The sequence below is a fragment of the Ictalurus punctatus genome, chromosome 9, assembly GCF_001660625.3.
Source record: "Ictalurus punctatus breed USDA103 chromosome 9, Coco_2.0, whole genome shotgun sequence".
Taxonomy (NCBI): Eukaryota; Metazoa; Chordata; class Actinopteri; order Siluriformes; family Ictaluridae; genus Ictalurus; species Ictalurus punctatus.
In genome coordinates this window covers 12,096,037-12,116,295 of record NC_030424.2, presented here as the reverse complement: position 1 = coordinate 12,116,295, position 20,259 = coordinate 12,096,037, and the positions used below count along the sequence as shown (strand labels likewise).

The window sequence follows — 20,259 nt, the reverse complement described above, 5'->3', positions numbered from 1 at the left end:
ATCAGGTAATCAGTGGTCAACCTAGCTTAAGTTGATGCCAATATTTTTTTCTGAACAAATGTTGAAATTCGATTGGCCCACAGTAATATTGCTTCGGAGAGTACAGAATTCCTCACTACACCCACAGATAGTATGTGCACTAATGGAAAATGACCACCAGCAACACCAATGAACAGATATAATTTCTGTGATTAAAGTCTCCGTGAAGCACAGCGTTATTTGATATGTTGAAGTAATTTCCCCTGAATTAAGAAGTCAGGGCAGGACATATCATGTGGCTCCTCCCTCTTTCTAAGCAGCCAATAGCGTTTAGCTTACCTCACAACCTGGGCTAAGCCACTTGACAGTTAGTACCAAGGATTTGTATAATGTTGGGGGGTGTGACACTTCATATTCTATAGAGCATTTGATTGGACAGAAAATCTGATGAAGTGCAGAATGATGTCATCAAATTTGTTGTTCCGTATTAGTGGTAGAGAGAGACTGTACATTTTTATTGGATATATCTTCTAAATGTGAATTTTGTCATTGTTTTGGAGCAGACTAGCTTATAGATAACCTTAAGGCTAACATATTCATACTAAAGCCACAAAACGTCCATTTTGATTTCATGTAGACTTTAAACAGTCTCTTCGGGGAAAGTCTTAAAGTGCTAATGCTATGACGTGACAGAAAATTTCGGTGACATCAAACTTACCCTACATTATTCGAAAACAGCCTAAAAACCAGAGTGACGTTACAGTTACTACATCTAAACAGCAGGTGGCAGTAATAAAGACAAAGCGTTCAATAAGCAGCAAATCAAAGGGTCAGAAGAAGCCAATCACGGAAGCTTGTGTTCAATCGATTCATCAGTGATCTTGTTATGATAGCTGTGTTGAGAAGGAGACTGGAAACTCATATGAAAACTAATTTTATAAACTTTCTTGGCATCCAAAACGACGCAAAATTCTTTGTCGGTAAGGAGCGTCGTGACTTATAACAAACCCAGAAAGCCCGGATTTGATCCTGAAATTATAGGAATGATGTGCAGTCTTGAAAACTGAATTATATTTACTGTAAAATGGGGGACTGATTTTTTATTAATGAATGAGTTTTGAAATATTCATTATAAACATGTCAATTATAAAAACCAAAGAATAAAAACGCACTAAATATTACCCGAGGAAGCACAATTTAAAAAAATAGTTAAGAGTATAAAACAAAAGAATTCTACTCTATATTAGATATAATGCATATACATATACAGAGAATAAATGAATGAATGAATAAGTGAATAAATCACACACACACACACACAGTATGTTATACAGGATATATTAGACTTCTCATTAGCTGAAGAGCCATTCTTCTGGATTTATTCTATATTACAGACAACTAGCAAGATTAATTATTTATCAAGCCGTTATTAATGTTTTGTAACACCATAGGAACTATTTCTGGAATTGTTGCTTCTCAAGGAATCCCAAACAGTTTCATGTTTGACATATAATGCATTGCATATGTAGATGTTATTTGATAGCAAAGCCAACAGCAGAGGAAAAACAATACCTGGACCAATTGTGCCCAAAATCTCTGCATTCAAATCCTTTTCCAAACGTGTGCCTTGATAACAGGGACTCTGAGCATTTCGGATACACGCGTGATCACAGACACCACGTGCCACTACTAACTTCCATGAAGAATGAGGTACTAAAGCAGGAATTGCACAAGATCAAATCAACAACTATGAATGATATTCCATGACACAATGAACTGCTTATAGCCTACGCAGTTGCTCTATATTGAATGATATGGGCTGTAGATGGCATTAGGTCATTAGCGGATGGTCATGTGTGATGCTTACAGGACAAAGAAAGGCCATGTTCATTAACATGTAAGTAAGTAAAGTAAGTAAATTGGAAAGCAAAGCTTGCCAAACTTCTGAACAGAGTCAGAAAAGTAAAATAGAAAACAATAAAGCCAAATAAAGACAGACAATAGACAATAGTAAAATTATATTAAAACGCATGGGGAGAAGAGATATGCTTTCAGCCTCGTTTTAAAAATGATAATAGCGGCAATTGATTCCATAAACGAGGGGTGGCAACTGAAAAAGCTCTATCCCCCTTCGTTTTCAAACAAGATCGAGGGACATACAGATGAAACCTATCAGAAGATCTTAATAATCTGCTAGATGAATGTGGTGTAAGAAGATAATATGGGAGTGTATTTGATTCTCACATCTGTACCTCACACATGTAGCCTGCCTTGATGTCACAAAGGATTTATTAAGGGATCATATAAGCACTCGTTTACATGCTTTTGCACCCACAAATTAAAATCGAAATGTCCTTGACTAAGTTATTCAAAGAACAGTAATTACCGTATGGAAATTTTGGCATAAAACATGTTCAGTTATATTTTGTAAAGAAAGTATACTAGACTACATGTAGAATTATGAAGCATTTATTTTTTTTAATAACTAAATCAAAGTCAAGGACGGACTTGTTTCTAGAGATGTTAGGTCTGCACAAATGTGAACCTGGAGGAGGTTGAAGGAGGCCTGAATCCCAAATGGTACCTTGCCTTGTATATCAACTGTTCAATCTGCTTAACTTTATGCTCATAGTACACATTAATAAATGCCAATAAGAATGGAATGAGTTAACTTTATAGATTGATTTGCTTTTTTTCTCACCGAGGATACCTTCTCTATCTAAGTGGTGATGCAGTAGTGTTCATGGATGTAGCTGTGGAAAGGGCATGTGTATAGTGTTATCTACATTAATAATAAAAATAAGTACATCAGTAGATAATAGAGGTTTTTAATAGAGATTAAAACCTCAGCACTGTTTTTGCTTGTGTATCGTTAGGCCCACCGCCTGGCCGTGCTGGTCCAGCTAATGCAATGGGCAGCCTGATGTCTGAATTCCAGAAAGAGGATGCAGCTTTGGAGTATGTCTACTGCAGAGGTGCTGTCACTGAGTTGCTTAAATACGGGCAGACAGACCTGCACACTACCAAAAACTCTAATTCACCCCAAGTACTCATCCTCATTATCCCAGGTAGGCAAAATGGGCCAGTTTCCAAAATGTATGTACACTGTTGTTATTTATGTTTTTAAGCATTTAATGTAAACTTTTGGCAGCCCAAATATTCTACACAAATGGTTATTAATTGTGTCAATAACGGAGATTAAATAGGCAAAAATAACAGACGGCAAACATGAACAAATCAAGTATTCGCTTTAACAAAGCAGACATTATTGTGTTAAATTCAAATTTTAATGTATGAATGGCAAGCCTATTACACATACTGAAACTGGAAATATCCAGCTTGAACCAAATGAACCTGAATGGGACTCGGTTTGTGGCCTTAGTCAATACCAATATTCTCCATAGTGACTTGTACAAGGAAAACAATAAAGCCATCGTACTATTCCCTATGGATGGAGTCCAGCAGGATACAGTGCGGAGCACGACGAAGTTGCTGTCTGACCCATAACAATAAAAAAACCTATTCCTGTCAGATCAGAGTATGCCCATGGTTCTAGGGCATGATTCCTTGAAAAGTACAGAGGCATATTGACATTGTACATGAAAATAAATAGTTGCTAACTTTTTTGTCGACTACTACTAAATACACAGGTCTACCTAAAAAGGCGAAGTTGACTGCTATTCACTTGCTACAACAGACATAGGCAGTAGAGATACAGTCCCATCCGAAAATATTGGAATGGCAAGGCCAATTCACGTGTTAAACAACATAAAACATAGAACCTTTGGTATCAGGCCATCCAATATTTAGGAGAGCAAAAGTATAGTATAGTGTGTGTGTGTGTGTGTGTGTGTGTGTATATATATATATATATATATATATATATGAGAGAGAGATGCACCGATACTAAATTTCTCAGCCGACACCGATAACCGATTATTCAGAGTGATATCGGCCGATTACCGATACTTCTGCCTTTTATGCCTTCTTAAAAATGAATAATAATTAGTTCCACAATTCTGAAAGAAATGCAAATAAAAACTTTATTCTCTCCATTTCAACAAGTTGTTTCACAGTAACTGGTCTCATAAACAGAAAACACATTACTCTAATTTACATGAACACATTATCTAAATTCTGAAGATTAAAGTAAGATTTCTTAACTTATTGAATGTTATTAATTCATATTAACATTGACTAAATTCTAAAAAAAAAAACCTCCTGTAAGGTTTCACATTCACTCTCCACAAACAAAAGCATTTCTACTTCATCATTAACATCAAACTGGAAATATGTAGGCCTGATATAAACCTTTTTTGATAATATTAACTCATATTATCATTAACTGGATATGAAATATACTACTCTACAAATATATTTATGTGCAATATATACTTTTTTTTTGTCAACTAATCTTCATTTAAGTCTTTCAAAGTGTACTGGCCCTTTAATGGGGGGTTAGACTTGATGCTGAAACTCCCGTTTCGCTGCTGCAGTTTTGTGGTCTTTCCACACAAGAGATATCATTTTTACCCACAGGAAATCGATGTGTTTTCCCGCCCTCTTTTGATTGACAGGTTATAATTAGCCCTGATAAAGCCTGTGACACAGTGACCACCAATTTGTTGGTTTCTTCTTTTGTGATGCTTTTACAGGCTTTTACATCAGCCACTTTCAGTTATTTGTTTGTCAAACAGCTGTTTGTTTCATGGAGTGTGCATGTGGAAAACACTTCAGTCTCCTCTTCAGGAGGTGAAAAGCTGCTCAATTGTGTTAAGGTCTGGTGATTGACTTGGCCAGTCTAAAACATTCCCCTTTTTCCACCTGATAAAGTTCTATATTGAATTGGCAGTGTGTTTTGTATCATTGCCTTGCTGCATGATTAAGTTCCTCCCAATTAATTTGGATGCAGTTCTCTGTAAATTGGCAGACCAAATGTTCTTGTAAACTTTAAACATCATGAGTTACATCATCAGTAAAGATAAGTAAGCTGTTCCAGAAACAGCCATGCAAGCCCAAGCCATGACACTATGTCCACCATGTTTCACAGATATGCTTGTATCATCTCTGTATTTCTTAGTGAATTCCAATCTGGTTTTCTGATTCTTAATGCTGATGAGTGGTTTGCATTTTGTGGTATGGCCTCTATATTTCTTCTTTCAAAGTTCGAACAGTGGATTGTGATACCTTCACCCCTGCCCTGTGGAGGATGTTGGTGATATCACTATAAATATATGTAATCTGCATCCTCTTACTCCACCAATCTGTGGCACCAACGTGGTTCATGATCAGGGCAGAGACAAACGCCACAGTGAAGGGTGTGTTGGTTCACAATTGGCCAAAATGTATGGTGGCTTAAGTGGTTAGCACATTTGCCTTGCCCCTCCGGGGTTCGACTCCCGCCTCCGCCCTGTGCGCTTGCAGTTTGTTCTACCCGTGCTTTGGGGGTTTCCTCTGTGTACTCCAGTTTCCTCCCCCAGTCCAAAGACATGCGTTATAGGCAGATTGGCATTTCCAAATTGTCCAGTTTCCATTTCCAAATTGTGTGTATGTGTGTGCGATTGTGCCCTGTGATGGGATGGCATCCTGTCCAGGGTGTCCCCTGCCTTGTGCCCCAAACTCACTGTGATAGGCTCCAGGCTCCCGACGACCCGGTGTAGGATAAGCGGTATGTAAAATGGTTGTATGGAGTTTATGCCAGCATAACATCTGTGTTTACTTTTATTAGGATGAAGGTTAAAGTTACAAAAGGTTTTCGGACCCGTTTTTACTCCAGGAACTGTCCGCAGACAGATATGAATTACTCATCTTAGATATGCTGTCATGTACTGTTCATTGTATCTCATTTGATTTAATGTCGAGCCTCATGTCATGATTTACAGAATGAAATGCAACAGTCTACTTCACTAAATATTAATCAGCTGTACTTTTCTCCTTTCAGTTTATTATTGTTTGTAAAGGTGATTTCACTTGATGCGTTGTCTATAGTACATGTTGAGCAAAAGTATTATATAAGGAAAATTATATGATTGTGACATTACAGGAAGATATGATCATATGGCACTTTGCAAACGATACATCCTTAATGAACACATTTTTCACCGGATGTTATAGTTTTGAAGATAAAATAGCTATTTTGCTTTTAAACGGTGTATATGATTCGGTCTACAGTCTGATCTCCCACCTGTCAAATTAACAATTTTCAGTGATGTGGTTTTGCTTCATGTCTGGCTGTCAGACCTCCTTTTCAAAGGGCTTCATTGTCTGTCTCTATAACTAAAAATAGAAAGTGCAGTGATGTAATCTCTCCCCAATTGCAGTTGCTTACTTGCATAACCTGGATCGTGAACATTTATCACATGTCGATTTCTTGCGGTTGACATTTTGGGCAGTGAGCCTCCAGCTACAGGTGTCACTGAGAGAAAACCCAACTCAGGCCGATGACCTTAACGATGTCTGCATTGAGCGCCTGCTTTTCTTCAGCTCTGAATGTCACTGAGCATTGTGCTCAATGGACTCTTTATGGCCTTCTGAGAGGTTGTGTGAAGGGCTGTTATTGTAGAACCCGTGCCCTTTTCCCTAGAGATAACAACAATAATCAGCATCGTCTCACCAGAATCAAGCCTCCTTCTCTTCTAGTGTTTCATATCCAACATGGCAGGAGTGCAGGTGCCAAGGTTTTAATGTGTTACAAAAACTTTGCATAAAACTCTTAGAGTGGGGTGTAACCAGTTGCTTAACATCATAGCTTAAACTCAATAAAAGGCTACAGAAGACTTGTCATGCTTTGCCAGTTTATGGCAGGTGCATTCTTACCAATCAGAGACTGATTTTCTGGTGACATTGAACAATGGTCAGGGTTACATGTCAGATTAAACCTTTCTTCTTTTTTTCTTTTCTTTTATCTGTGTTGATATTACTATATATCTGCGATGCTGTAAAGTTCTTGAAAAATGTAACTTTTATCTTATCACAACATTGGCAGACTAGGCCCATGAGTACCCATGTTTAATAAAAAATAAGTATACTAAACACGTACAGTACCGACTTTCAGTACTCGCTGGTTTTAGCGTGTAACACTCTTGCAAATTAGAATTTCTTCAGCACAGCAGAAAGCTAGTATTGTGGATAACATTAGCATTAAGTATCACTGCTAGCTACATGCTGGGTGCTTGATAAACAGTAGTTATCCGTCTAAAACCCCTCCCTCCCCAACCCCACCCTCATTTCTGCCATTCTGGTTCATGCTGATGTGATTACATCACATAAGTGCTACAGATTTGTCAGCTGCACATTCATGCTGCGAATCTCCTGTTCTACCACATCCCTAAGGTGCTCTAATGGATTCAAATCTGGATACTGAGGAGGCCATTGAAGTACACCATGCTCATGGTGTGGTTTGAGTCGACTTTTGCTTTGTGACATGGTGCATTGTGATGCTGGAAGTAGCTTTTATAAAATGGGTAAATGGTGGCCGTGTAGTGAAGCACATGGTTAACAACAAGATAGGCTTTGGCATTCAAATAATGTTTGATTGGTATAAAGGGGCTCACTGTGTGCCAAGAAAACATTCCTTGCACCATTACATCACCAGCCTGAACTGTTGACATAAGGCAGGTTGGGTCTAGGGATTCATGCGTTTGAAATTGAAATACATTAGACCAGGAAACGTTTTTCCAATTTTCAACTCCACGGTTCTAAAGAATAGTGAGCTGCCTTGCTGTCAGCTCAGACCAGTCTGGCCATTCTCCTCTGACCTTTCTCTCAACAGGTGTTTCCACCTGCAGAACTGCTGCATATGAGAGGGGTATGTTTTTTTGCACCATTCTATGTAAACTTTAAAACTGTTGAGTGTGAGAATCCCAATAAAATCATCAGTTTCTGAAATACTCAAATCAGTCCATCTGGTACCAACAACCATACCACGGTCAAAGTAACTTTGATCACATTTTTTCCCCTATTTTGATGTTTGATTTGAACATTAACTGGCGCTCTTGACCTGTATCTGCATGATTTTATGTATTGCAGTGCCACATGAAAAAAACTTAAAAATTTTACACCTTAGAGGATGCATTAAAGTGCACCTATTATGGTTTTTCAAATATTACCTTTGATGTAGTGTGTTTTAGAGCTGTTTGTGAATGTAAAAATGTCTGCAAAGTTTCAAAAATCAAAGCACAGAACAAACGTTATTATTGACTCCCAAAAGAAGGAATTGATTCTGAACAGCTGAATCGAGTCGTTAGTGTCTCCAGGCATACGAAGGTTTGTAACAAAAAGCCCCGCCTCTGGTCTTCAAACCAGACGGAACAGACGGAGCTGAAAGTCGTTATGTTAGTGGGCGTTTCCTTTTTGAAACACGCTGACAGCGGTAGACCAATCACAACAGAATGGGACATCTGACCAATCAGAGCAGAGTATGCTCTCTGAAAGGAGGAGTTTAGATCGAATTCTTTAGAACAGATTTCAGAGTTGTTTTTGACACTGGAGGAAAAAAGATAATGCTGCAGTTTAAATTATGAGCATGTTAAAGTGTTTCTTGACTTTGGAAGCATGTAAATCTATTGTATGAGACCTTTAAAACAAAATTAGGCATGTTTCAAAACCATAATAGGTGCGCTTTAAGAAAGATCTTATTGCGAAACATATGCTCCTACTGAGTGTGTTACCATGTATTAGTTATTTAATATGATTAAGAGAGGACTGAGGACTATTTGTGTTTGGGCACTGTTTGAAAGTGTAATACTTTCTTACTGGCTGTCAATTTTGATAATGTAAGTTTGAAGTAGCCATAAAATACAGGTCTTGTTGAGCTGTAAATGTAAATTACACTACTTAAGGGTTTTGCTAGCTGGAATGTCAAACCTTTGATGTCCCACATCTCAAAACAGCTGTCAATGTTGATAATATATAGAATTCTTGTTCAATTGTAATTACTTTGGAAGTGTAGTATAGGCTAATGGTTTCCTGCAAGTGTTATGATGCTTTATATTAATGAGCTGTTTATAGACAGCATGCATGAGTTTTACCCCTGCGAGACTGATAAGTTTAATGACTTGTTTCATACAGAATCCTGTGTTTCGTGCAGAGTATCTCTGGTTATCTCTAGGCTTATCAGACCAAACACGGGTTATTTCAACCTTTTTAGATGTCAGGTATTTCCCCAATGGGATCAAATTCCAGTTAATCAGGAGAGCCTGAAAGTAGCGATAGGATCTGTGCCCAGATGAATTGACATTCCTTTTGGTTGCAGTTTAGATGCATACTGTAACACAAGTGTTGATCTGTTGGATCACTGAATAGCTACAGTTTATCCTAATTGTCTTGAGATATGTTTAGCTCTGCATGACCACTACTGGGAGATAACCACTGGAGATTGTTTTACCATTGAGTCACAGCTGCTCTTTGAAATAAGTATTGTAGCATGATACTACAATGTGAAATGTGCTTCAGTGTGCATTCTTGAAAATGCATTTACATTAAAAGAATTTAACTTTTGCCTTTAACAGTGTGAATAGATGCTGGCAACATATGCTGTGCATAGATGATCAGTGACTATTATTATACTTTTTTTTTTTCCTTTTTCTTCTTTTTTTTGTGCAAAATAGGTCTTCCATCACATGAGAATTAACAGTTTCAAATTTTTAAGTGTTGTTGAGCTGTTCATAATTTGTTGGGGGGGGGGGGGGGGGGGGGGTGAGAGAAGAGTAACTTGTTATAGCTCATATTAAAGCCATAAAGATGTTCAGAGGGTTTGGAATGGCCTCTACAGATGGTTTACATTTATAAGAACCTGATGTGCACAGCACTGTGCAAGCAGCTGCTTCCAATAACCTTCAGTATCACATTGTTTGATAATTCATAATGATCTTACAAAGATTCCTTCTAGTCTTTCCTCAGCTTCCCATATACTATCTATAAGGGTGTTGCTATGAGGCCTCCTTCCTCTTTTCCAATCTCTGAAGACCTAAAGACTGAGGGCTTGCTCAATCAATCTACCTAAAATAATGTCTTTTAATAATGATTAAAGTGTGTTTTTTCTTCTCTACTGTTTTCCATGCCTTTTTTTCCCTCCATTTTCTTAGAATATGGAAGCTATATGGCATGCCCTTGTCACTCCTCGCAGTCCCTCCTCCCCCAGTTTTTCTTTCTTTCTCTGCTTAAGCCTCACACTTTTCTGTTGCTGGTCCTTTTTTCTGCAAAACCCTGACCATCCATCTCTTCCTGCAAATGAGGTGTTGCAGTAAACATAGCAATAAGGAACACCTTGGATAATGAACAATGAGTTGATGTTGGTCTGTACAAGTGAGTCTTTAAACATAGCGCTTCCTGTTCTTACTAATGACATATATCGTGTCTAATGTCTAATAAGCCATTGTTTACGCACCTGTTCTTGCATTTTAAGCAAACTCTGCGCATTATAAAGTATTTATTACCAAAAATGATTGTATTTCATTTTATATCATAATGGTTTATTGATTTGGGTCGACTTTTGGGATGGTAGCCATTTTGTAAAAGACACATCAGGCACCTCTGAAGTAATCTCATGCAGCCTTGCTCTCATCTGGAAACACACAGAATTGTGAATTTAAAGAAGAGCCCTCAGAGATAAAGTTGTCTATCAGAAGATCTGGCCATACTGACCCTTGTCTGTATATTTGCCAGGGTCAATAAATAATTTTTACTTCTTCCTCTTTCGTAAGTTGGATAGACATTTTGGCATGTTAAGAGCCAATCCATTAAAGGGTACTCCACACAGTGTCTGCGGTAAAGAATTCCAGCACCTTCAGGGATGATGTCGTCTAAAATATGGGTTTCTTTTGTGACCCAAATTTGCGACAGTGATTCAGTACTGAAGATATCAATCAAAGTTTATGTTCAGCTGGTGCATTGTGGGATTGTGTCCCAGACTAAAATGCATCTTATCCCCAGTATGCAGTACAAAATGTTTTGCACTTGTGCCAAACTTGACAACGTATTTTATCCTACAAAAACCTCAAGGGTCGCACATCACTGTTTGGCTAGCCTAACAGAGATTTAGGGGCGTGTGTGTGTGTGTGTGTGTGTGTGTGTGTGTGTGTGTGTGTGTGTGTAAGAAGGAAAGGTTGTCAGAGAGAGTGGGCTCTGCACCTGCAAGGCTACGTCAGTGGCGTGGTAGTCCATGCAGCCTCAGGGTCAGAGACAGCAGGCAAGGTATCTGTTTAATGTTCCAGCGAACAGTGCTGAATTTATGAACCCTGTGCAAAGAGGGAAATGATAACATGAGGGAGAGGAGAAGATAGCTCATGCTTCTGTACCCTTTGAAAAAAAAAAAAAAAAAATATATATATATATATATATATATATATATATATATATATATATACATATATATATACACACACACATATATGCATAAGTGTGTATGTATATATGTATATATATATATATATATATATATATATATATATATGAATTCTTTGTGTACAGAAACTTGTCTTTACTGTCACTGTTCTGAAGGGAGATCTTCCTTTTGATTCCCATCCAACAACACATATGATGGGAAAGAAAGGAGAACTCCAACTTCCTGACTGCACTGTTCTCATAAACACACAGATAAACACCACATTTTATAGTCTTGAATTCCTCATGTAGCGTTTCCTGGTTATATAACCTACTGCTTACATCGTGTAATCCAGGGTGGAGCAGTGCTTCAGTTCCTTACCAGCTCCCTCAAACTTTGCCCTTTTAGCTGAGGGTTTAACAGTCCAATGTTTTGGGAAGGTTTGTTATTTTGTCTGGGTCTTGATTGAGAGTGACAATGGCTTTATTGTAGTGAGTTGATGCAATCATTAATCATGCTGAAATGCTGTATAAGGTTGAAGAGGGCTTGGAAGGACTGCTGTTGGCGTTCGCTGCCTGCCTGCCTCCTGTCCAGACATCAGTAATGACAATACTGTCCAGATCTGGTCAGTTTCAGGTCAGTTTCAGAGACTGATGAACAGAAACAACAAACATTGACCGTAAGCAGTCTATGCCCATTCAGCATGAATATAGCTCATTTCATTATATATGGTACATTTGAATACAGATTAGTAGAGTGCATAAAACAATGGTAATATTAAACTGAAATTTTAAAAGTGTAGTGATCAGACCCCATTCATCCTTTCACAAAGCTTCCCACTATACAGTCCACCCTAAAACTATTGGAACAGCAAGGCCGATTCATATGTTTGTGTAATACACCAAAGACATTTGGGTTTGAGATCAAAAGATGGATACAAGATGAGAGTTTAAAATTTCAGCTTTTAATAAGTAATAGTACATAAAAGTTCCTCCCGATTAATTTTGATGCATTTCTCTATAAATTGGCAAACAAAATGCTTGTGTAAACTTCTGAATTCATTCTTCTGCTATCATCATGAGTTATAGGCTACATCATCGATTAAGATTAGTGAGGCTGTTCCAGAAGCAGCCATGCAAGCCATGACACTACCTCCACCATGTTTCACAGATGAGCTTGTATCTTTGGATCATGAGCAGAGCCTTTCTTTCTCCACACTTTGGCCTTTCCATTACTTTGATAGATGTTAATCTTGGTTCCAGAACTTTTGTGGCTCATGTCTGTATTTCTTGGCGAATTCCATTCCGGCTTTTCCGATTATTGGTTCTTACTGCTGATGAGTGGTTTACATCTTGTGGTATGGCCTGTATATTTCTGCACTTGAAATCTTCTTCGAACTGTGGATTGTGATACCCCTGCCCTGTGTAAGTTGTTGATGTCACTGACTGTTGTTCTTGGGTTTTTCTTCTCAGCTCTCACAATGTTTCTCTCATCAGCTGTTGTTGTTTTTTTCCTTGGTCGACCCCTAAGGTGTCTGTTTCTCAGTATACCAGTGATTTCTTTCTTTTTCAGGACATTCCAAATTGTTGTGTTGGCTATGCCAAATGTTTGTGCAATGCCTCTGATTGATTTTCCCTCTTTTCTCAGCTTCAAAATGGCTTGCTTTTCTCCCATAGACAGCTCTCCAATCTTCATGTTGGCTTATCCTTTTTAATAACAAATGCAGTCTACACATGTGAAAATGAAGTTTGAATTGTTGTTCAAACAATCAATCTAACAGGACACACCTGGGAAACAAGAAGCACCTGTCAGTCACATGTTTTAATATTTTTGCTCACCTACAAATTGGGTGGACTGATACAAAATGTACTATGTTTAACACCCACTAGGAATGCTCCGATCGATCGGCCACCAATTGTCCGATTGGTAGTCTCTAAAGTTGGTCGATCTCACAAACCGATCACAATATGATGACGAAAAACATGTGAGCACATAAAACACAAGATGACATTAAACTTTAGAGATGCAGTCATGTCATCACCAGTGTGGAATTATTATGAGGTCTCAAGAAACATTTTGCTCAAAAAAGCATTTGCCGTGTATTTTTAAAGGCCTATTAAAATGTTAATTGTAAAATTAATATTTGTTGTGCTTATTTATTTGCTTCTCAATTGAAACAACAAGCTACAACATTACTGTATTTAATATAACCAAGGCAACATCTGTGGTATTATCTGGAAAAAAAAAATGTTAACAGTGATGGTCAACAGAAAACGTACATATCACTTATATAAAGCTTGAACGATCAGGATCGATATCGGCTGATCATGATGACTAGAAATCGGTAATTGGTATCGGCTGCAATAATCCTGATTGGAGCATCCCTAACCTCTACATATACAGTTGCAATCAAAATTATTCAACCCCCATTGCAAATCAGGTTTGTGGTCAAAATTTACAGACTTTCAGTTGTTTGCAATGAACAAATCAAACAAAAGCAATTGAAATAGTTCAACACAATGAATGCTTCAAGTGGATTCACCAAATTCAACTGAACATATAACTTATAATGACTTCTTTCAGCTTCAAAATTATTCAACCCCTTCATGGAAAGCATCTTTAGTACTTAGTAGAGCACCCTTTTGCTGTTATGACCTGCTGCAAATGAGATGCATAGCCAGACACCAGCTATCAGAATCTTAGCCCATTCCTCATGAGCAATGGCCTCCAGTTCAGTAATATTCTCGGGTTTGCGTGCTGCAACCACCTTCTTCAAATCCCACCAGAGATTTTCAAGTCAGGTGATGGCCCTGTAGAATCTTCCAGGACTTCTTCTGCATCCAAGCCTTGGTGGAATTTGAGGTCCAGTGACACCCAAGCTTCAGCTTCCTCATAGATGGTATGCCGTTTTCTCCTAGGATTTCCTGATATTTCAATGAATCCATTTTGCCTTCCACATGCTGCAGGTTTCCAGTGCCAGAGAATGGAAAGCAGCCCCAGAGCATCACCGAGCCACCACCATGCTTGACTGTGGACAGAGTGTTCTTTCTTCATCCTTCTTCCTCCAGACATACTGCTGATCCATCGTGCCTAAAAGTTCCAGTTTTGTTTCATCGGTCCACAGAACAGAATCCCAAAACTTCTGTGGTTTATTTATGAGTTTGAGCCGTCTTTTCTTGTCCTTTTGGGTCAGTAGTGGTGTACATCTTGGAGTTCTGACATGGAAACCTTCTGCATTTAGTACGCACCTTACTCTGTTCACTGAAACCTCAGTGCCTGTTGCCACCAAGTCTTGCTGCAGGTCTTTTGCAGTCACTCGAGGGTTTTTCACAGCCTGCCTGCTCAGAAGTCTGGTTGCAGCTGTTGATAGCTTCTTTTTTCTGCCCCATCTAGGTATTTCATACATTTTTTACCCCTAGCCAATTCAGGTATTTCATGTGTTCCAGCTCAAGCACACCTGGTGCAACTAATGAAGCCCTTGATTAGTTGCATCAGGTGTGCTTGAGACAACACCTGTTTTGCATATTTGTTTCATTGTGAGGGATTCTATTCAGGGGGTTGAATAATTTTGAGACTGGAGACGTCATTATAAGTTGCATTTTCAGTTGAATTTGGGGAAACCACTTGAAGCATTCATTGTGTTGAACTATTTCAATTGCTTTTGTTTGATTTGTTCATTGCAAACAGCCGAAAGTCTGTAAATTTTGACCATAAACCTGATTTGCAATGGAGGTTGAATAATTTTGATTTCAACTGAAAATACCAGGAAGTAAAAGCTGAAATTCTAAACTCTCTTCTCATCTTGATCTTTTGATCTTGTCCTTGCTATCCCATTAGTTTTAGAGGGGACTTTATGTCAGCCAGTGAGACTTCTCACTCACATGTTTTGCAGGAAGATAATAGGGAGAGAGAAAAATGTAAGAGACTGACTCATTTGTAAAACAAAAGCAAAGACAAATGGATAAAACCAAAAGACAATCAGTTTTGTTGGAATGTAATGGCTATTATTAATATAAGCTCTTTGCAAATGCTTATTTGTCTTCTGTCATGTAGGGGAAAAAAAGAGTCTGCTCACCAATACGTTATCTACATATCATAGACACCCAGAATAACTACATATGTATGTTATTAACATGGCCTACTATAATCCAGTGGAGCTGTAGCTAATGAACCAATTACATAAAACAAGGGCAGAGGGAATTAGCTTAAAAACTAGTAACTTGTATATTCTGCACATAATTTTAATCAGTGGCTATAAAATGCTGTATAGAGAAATCACACAAAAGCTTACTAGAATATCAGATTAAACCCCACCCCCCACAGATTGAAATATGTAATATGACAGATAAATGCACTCATAAACCTCTTTGCAAGCCAACAAGGCATTGAGCCATAAGCAGCTGATTAGTGACTGATGAAAAATGAATACAAATATGAAAACAAAACAAAACAAAACAAATTGAGTTTCCTAGTGATAAAGATCAAGCACAATAGTTTAGGTCCATGTACCGCTCATACACCACAGCTGGTTTTTTAAGGTCTCACCAGTTTCTTCAGCCCTCACATGCTCTAGTTTAGAGGTTTTGTATTTAGTCATTAATGGTGTTAAGTGGCTCGTAAAATGTTTCAGTTTGCTCTAAGGCATCGACTCGATAAGGCCTGATTACCAAAGCCAGCTGCTCTACTACTTCAAAGGAACGGAATTGCATGTGCATTGCTACTTTATTTATCCTGTGAATTCAATGGTTTTACAGACACTGATTCACATTTTGTCTTGGTTGAAATGACACTGTAGATATTTCAGTGGTCATTTTTTGTAGCACTAGACTACAGAGCCTAGACATACAGTTTGATTTCAGAAAAGACTTTACGAGGCATCTGTGTTTCGTCACGTGAAGAAGAAGCTGCATCTGGGACAGTTTTGCTCATTGCGCAGCCTCACTGCATTCTTAACAGGCCAAAGGACTCACTGTACTGAGATTTATCTTTATCTGTGTAAGTGGACACCAGGGATGGTATGTACACCTCCAAAATCCCACTCAGCGTATTTAGTTATTTTAGTGACAGTATTTCCGAGATGATTCTCAAAATATATGTTTATTTTGAACATTTTTCTCAAAAATGATGCATTAAACAGGGGTTTTGTGAAACTTTTAGCCATGGTGCATAATGCATAGAATACACTGGCCACTTGTTTTAGACACACGCTCATAATTTATAGTGGTACACTGATGTATGCAGAGCGGTAAAGGAAGTTGGACTTGACTACACTGGCAGAGGACACATTGGCAGCAGTGGCAGCTAGATATCAGTTATGTTTTGCATCATGATATGATGCACAAGAAGCTACCATTAATCACAAAAAACTGGGGGAAAGAAAGGTCTTTTTTTGTTTGTTTTTTGTTTTTTTTTACTGCATAATAGTAAGAACAACTCACAGGACAATGTTGTGTGCTAGTGACCATGGGGTTGTGAGTTCAGATCACATTTCTTCTTTACACTTTTTGCCTTCTCATTGTATGCCATCCTGTTTAATTTTAAAGATTTACTGACAAGGAGACTTTCTTTACTGCCACAATGGTATACCTCACAACAGCTCGTTTATTTGGGCCCAGCGAAGATGCATGAAATATTCAGCCTTTCTTCTTTCCTTCCTGTCACCATGTTTTTTTAGTATCGTTTGGAGTAAAGCATAGTTTTCAGTGTGATTTTTCTCTCCCCTCTACAGGCAACCCTGGCGTAGTGGGATTTTATAAGACCTTCATGTGGACATTGTATCAGGCATTCCACCGACGATTCCCAGTCTGGGCCGTGAGTCACGCTGGACACTGTGTGCCTCCAGACACAATGGATATGGTTGAAGGTAGGACACTAACACTAGCTTGTTTTATACTGCTGACTAAAACATTGGCTGTTTGTTACCTATGTTGGGGATGTCAGTTTCTATCAAGCTCAGTGATTCTTGCTCATATGCAGCACTCTTAAACCTTTAAAAAAAAAAACTTTCGACTTGCTTTGTCAGCTCCTCTCTAACATTATTTTTAGCTTGATAGTACTCTGATAGACCCTGACCTTGCTGTACTAGCATTAGCATATGTTTTTGATGGAGACTACAAAGCAGTTCTGTAAATCTCTCTAGTTAAGTTCTCTAATCGCCTTCAAAAAATTTGCAAGTTGACAAGATCACTATTTTCATTAAGACAGTAGGTGGCAGCAGACAATTAAGCAGGTTTAAAGACTGCAGATATCCCACGAAATATGTGGGGCATCAAATAAGAGCTGTTGGAATATCCACAAGACAGTAAGAAAATTGTGTAAATTTTCTATTTGTCACTGTGATTCACTATTGCTCAATTGTAACCTAGATTCTGATGAATATGTTCAGTGTTCATTTAATTTGCCATTGCTCTTATTTTAATGTAGCTGTAGACATTTTATGTCTAACACTAAGAATTTATGGACATCTTGCTGAGCTGTAGTTGTGTCATGGTGTGTAGTTTCCAGACAGATCTCAGGGAAGGGGATTCTCCTCACCACACAGTAGGGAGGAATGTTGAACGTGTACAACGTTGGCGAGCTGAACCAGGCCGCTTCTCCCTCTTCTTCCTCATGCCAGTGTACGAATGCGTCCAGTATGTTCAATCATAAACCAGTGTGGACGTTTTTATTGAGCTTGCTACGTGGGAAAGACATTAGCCAAGCCCACCTGTAATAAGCCAAACCACATACAGATGGCTTGGATCACCTAAAACAGCACTTCCACTGGCTAGCTTGATGGATTTGACAGTAGAGATGGAAGCTGGCCATATCAGGTCTGCAGGCAGGACAAAAAAAAATAAACGCTTCAGAGACCATTCAGTCCTTATTTGAATCTATGCAGATATATTTACCACAATGTAAATTGTAACAAATGTAACAATTTATTCTAACAAATATATAAATATATATATATATATATATATATATATATATATATATATATATATATATATATAATTATTGTAACTATTGTAACCTTTATTCAAATTAAAGGGAAGACAGGAATTAGAACTTGGTAGATTTTAACATGGTATGTGCAATCAGACCTACATGATGTAATCCTCGAACAGTCCTCAAGCCCAACCCGATGATATAACCAGTACTACAGATCAACGCATTGAATCGTTCTTCTTTTAATTGTGAACAAATGGTGAGCATTCACCTAACCACAACCATAATAATACACTTAATCACAGACACACACACATGCACTGTGGGTCTATGGCCAAACAAATGACAGTGACACCAATTGCTCCTTGTATCATATCACTGGCAGAGTCCGGGAAAAAATTAAGCCCTGCAATGAAATCCAATGTGCCAAAAGATGACACCAAGGGGCAAACCTTTGCCAAGGCGGTACAGATAAAAGTGAAGATATAATTAAAAGTTGCATTTCTTCTCCAAAAGCTCTGTTTGAGTGACACCCTTGATTATCATCAATAGGAGGTTGAACCCCAGCAGTATCAAGTATATAGGACACTTTCCCCCCGGACCATTGTCTTTTCTCAGTGATTCATCTTTCATCATGTTCTGCCATTTGGTTCACAGATGCCCTTGTCCATTGAAATAGCTGCTTATGTTACAACCCATTGCTGAAGTTATAGAATATCGGACTGCAGCCAGCTAAGATGTTTGGGGAGATCATATGAATGTTGAGCTACTTTAACCTGATCAGATTTTCTCCCTCTCCATATGGTAAGAAATGAAACGAAATGGAAAAACATATGTACATATCATTACTGATCCCTTTGCAGACATAGTGCCAGATTTATTAAAGTCAAAGTGAATCAATATTCAGTAATGGGATAATATGTTGAATCTTGTGCCCAATCAGAGAGAATCACCACAGATGTCTGCCTCATTGGCTGGGAAACAAGTGTGGTGGCACGGGGGCATGTGGGCCATGGGTGGGAGAATAGGTCATATCAACCAGCAGATATTTGAATCAACAAGGCAACATGAGTTTGTACAAAAGCGCCTCAGTTGGGTCCATCCATGGACAGCTAGCTTTAGCAAGCAACTCTCTTATCGCAACTGTACAATGGTGCATCGAATGCACTGTCGAGCCAGCACGTATGGCCAAGAGACTCTGCATGTCATCTGTATGCAAACGTGATGCCCCGTATATGAAACACGTTTGTTAAGGTGCAGGTGGAATTTTTTTTTGCCTGTGCCAAGTCATCTCATTGCTGATTGTGGTTCGCCCTAATGGAGTCAGACAGGGTTTGACCCCTTGGAACATAACACAGACTGGGGATTGCAACATAGCAGTACAACATACACTCTATCTTAATGAGTCTATTTTCATATATTAGTCATTTCATATATTTATTATATGAGATTTCCCTTTTGAGTTTGTTTGTGCTTGTTGCTGTCAAAAATGCTTGATTTAGCTGCAGATTTTTTCAAAATATGCAGCGTTTTTGTACATTTTCTTTTTCAGAAAACGTTTTGATGAAATTGCAATTGTACGAAATTGTTTTGCATGGCCTATTGCAGTGATGTTTGCTGGTAAATGAGACCTTTTAGCTGTACTCATGTTCGATGCACGTGAATCAATGAGGGCTTTGACCGAATGCGCATTGTGATGGCGTCTTTGCCGAAATCTGTGGAAAATTTGCTGTAATTCTGAAAAATTGCAAGCTCCACAGAATATTGCGGAGTTTGCTTGATTTTGCATTCAGTTTTCATTGTAAGCATTATTAGCCTTATTAGCTATCACTCACTGTTTTGTTCACTATTTTGTCTCTGTACTGTAGTGGCAACTCTCTGCTAGGTAAGGAGTACTTAACTCTTATCTCTCCCTACCAGGTCAGTTTATCCCTCGATGTTGTCTTCTCTTAGAATTCCACATCCTTTATCATGAGGCCAACTCGTGTGTCTGTGGCTATGTGTTGCTAGTATGGTTGAGTGATTTG

The 20,259-nt window shown here is 38.4% G+C and overlaps 1 protein-coding gene across 3 annotated transcripts in view; it reads left to right on the top strand.

Moving 5' to 3' along the window:
* The first annotated feature begins 814 nt into the window (after nucleotides 1-814).
* ldah (lipid droplet associated hydrolase) overlaps nucleotides 815-20,259 on the top strand; it is a 46,871-nt gene continuing 27,426 nt past the window's right edge. For all 3 annotated transcript variants that reach the window (XR_001813621.3, XM_017476457.3, XM_047157603.2), the window contains exons 1-3: nucleotides 815-959; nucleotides 2,856-3,047; nucleotides 17,031-17,165. Coding sequence is in view for 2 of the 3 variants with exons in the window: in XM_017476457.3 (XP_017331946.1) it covers nucleotides 866-959; nucleotides 2,856-3,047; nucleotides 17,031-17,165 (421 nt within the window). In the remaining variant the exon portion in view is untranslated. The remainder of the gene's footprint in view (nucleotides 960-2,855; nucleotides 3,048-17,030; nucleotides 17,166-20,259) is intronic.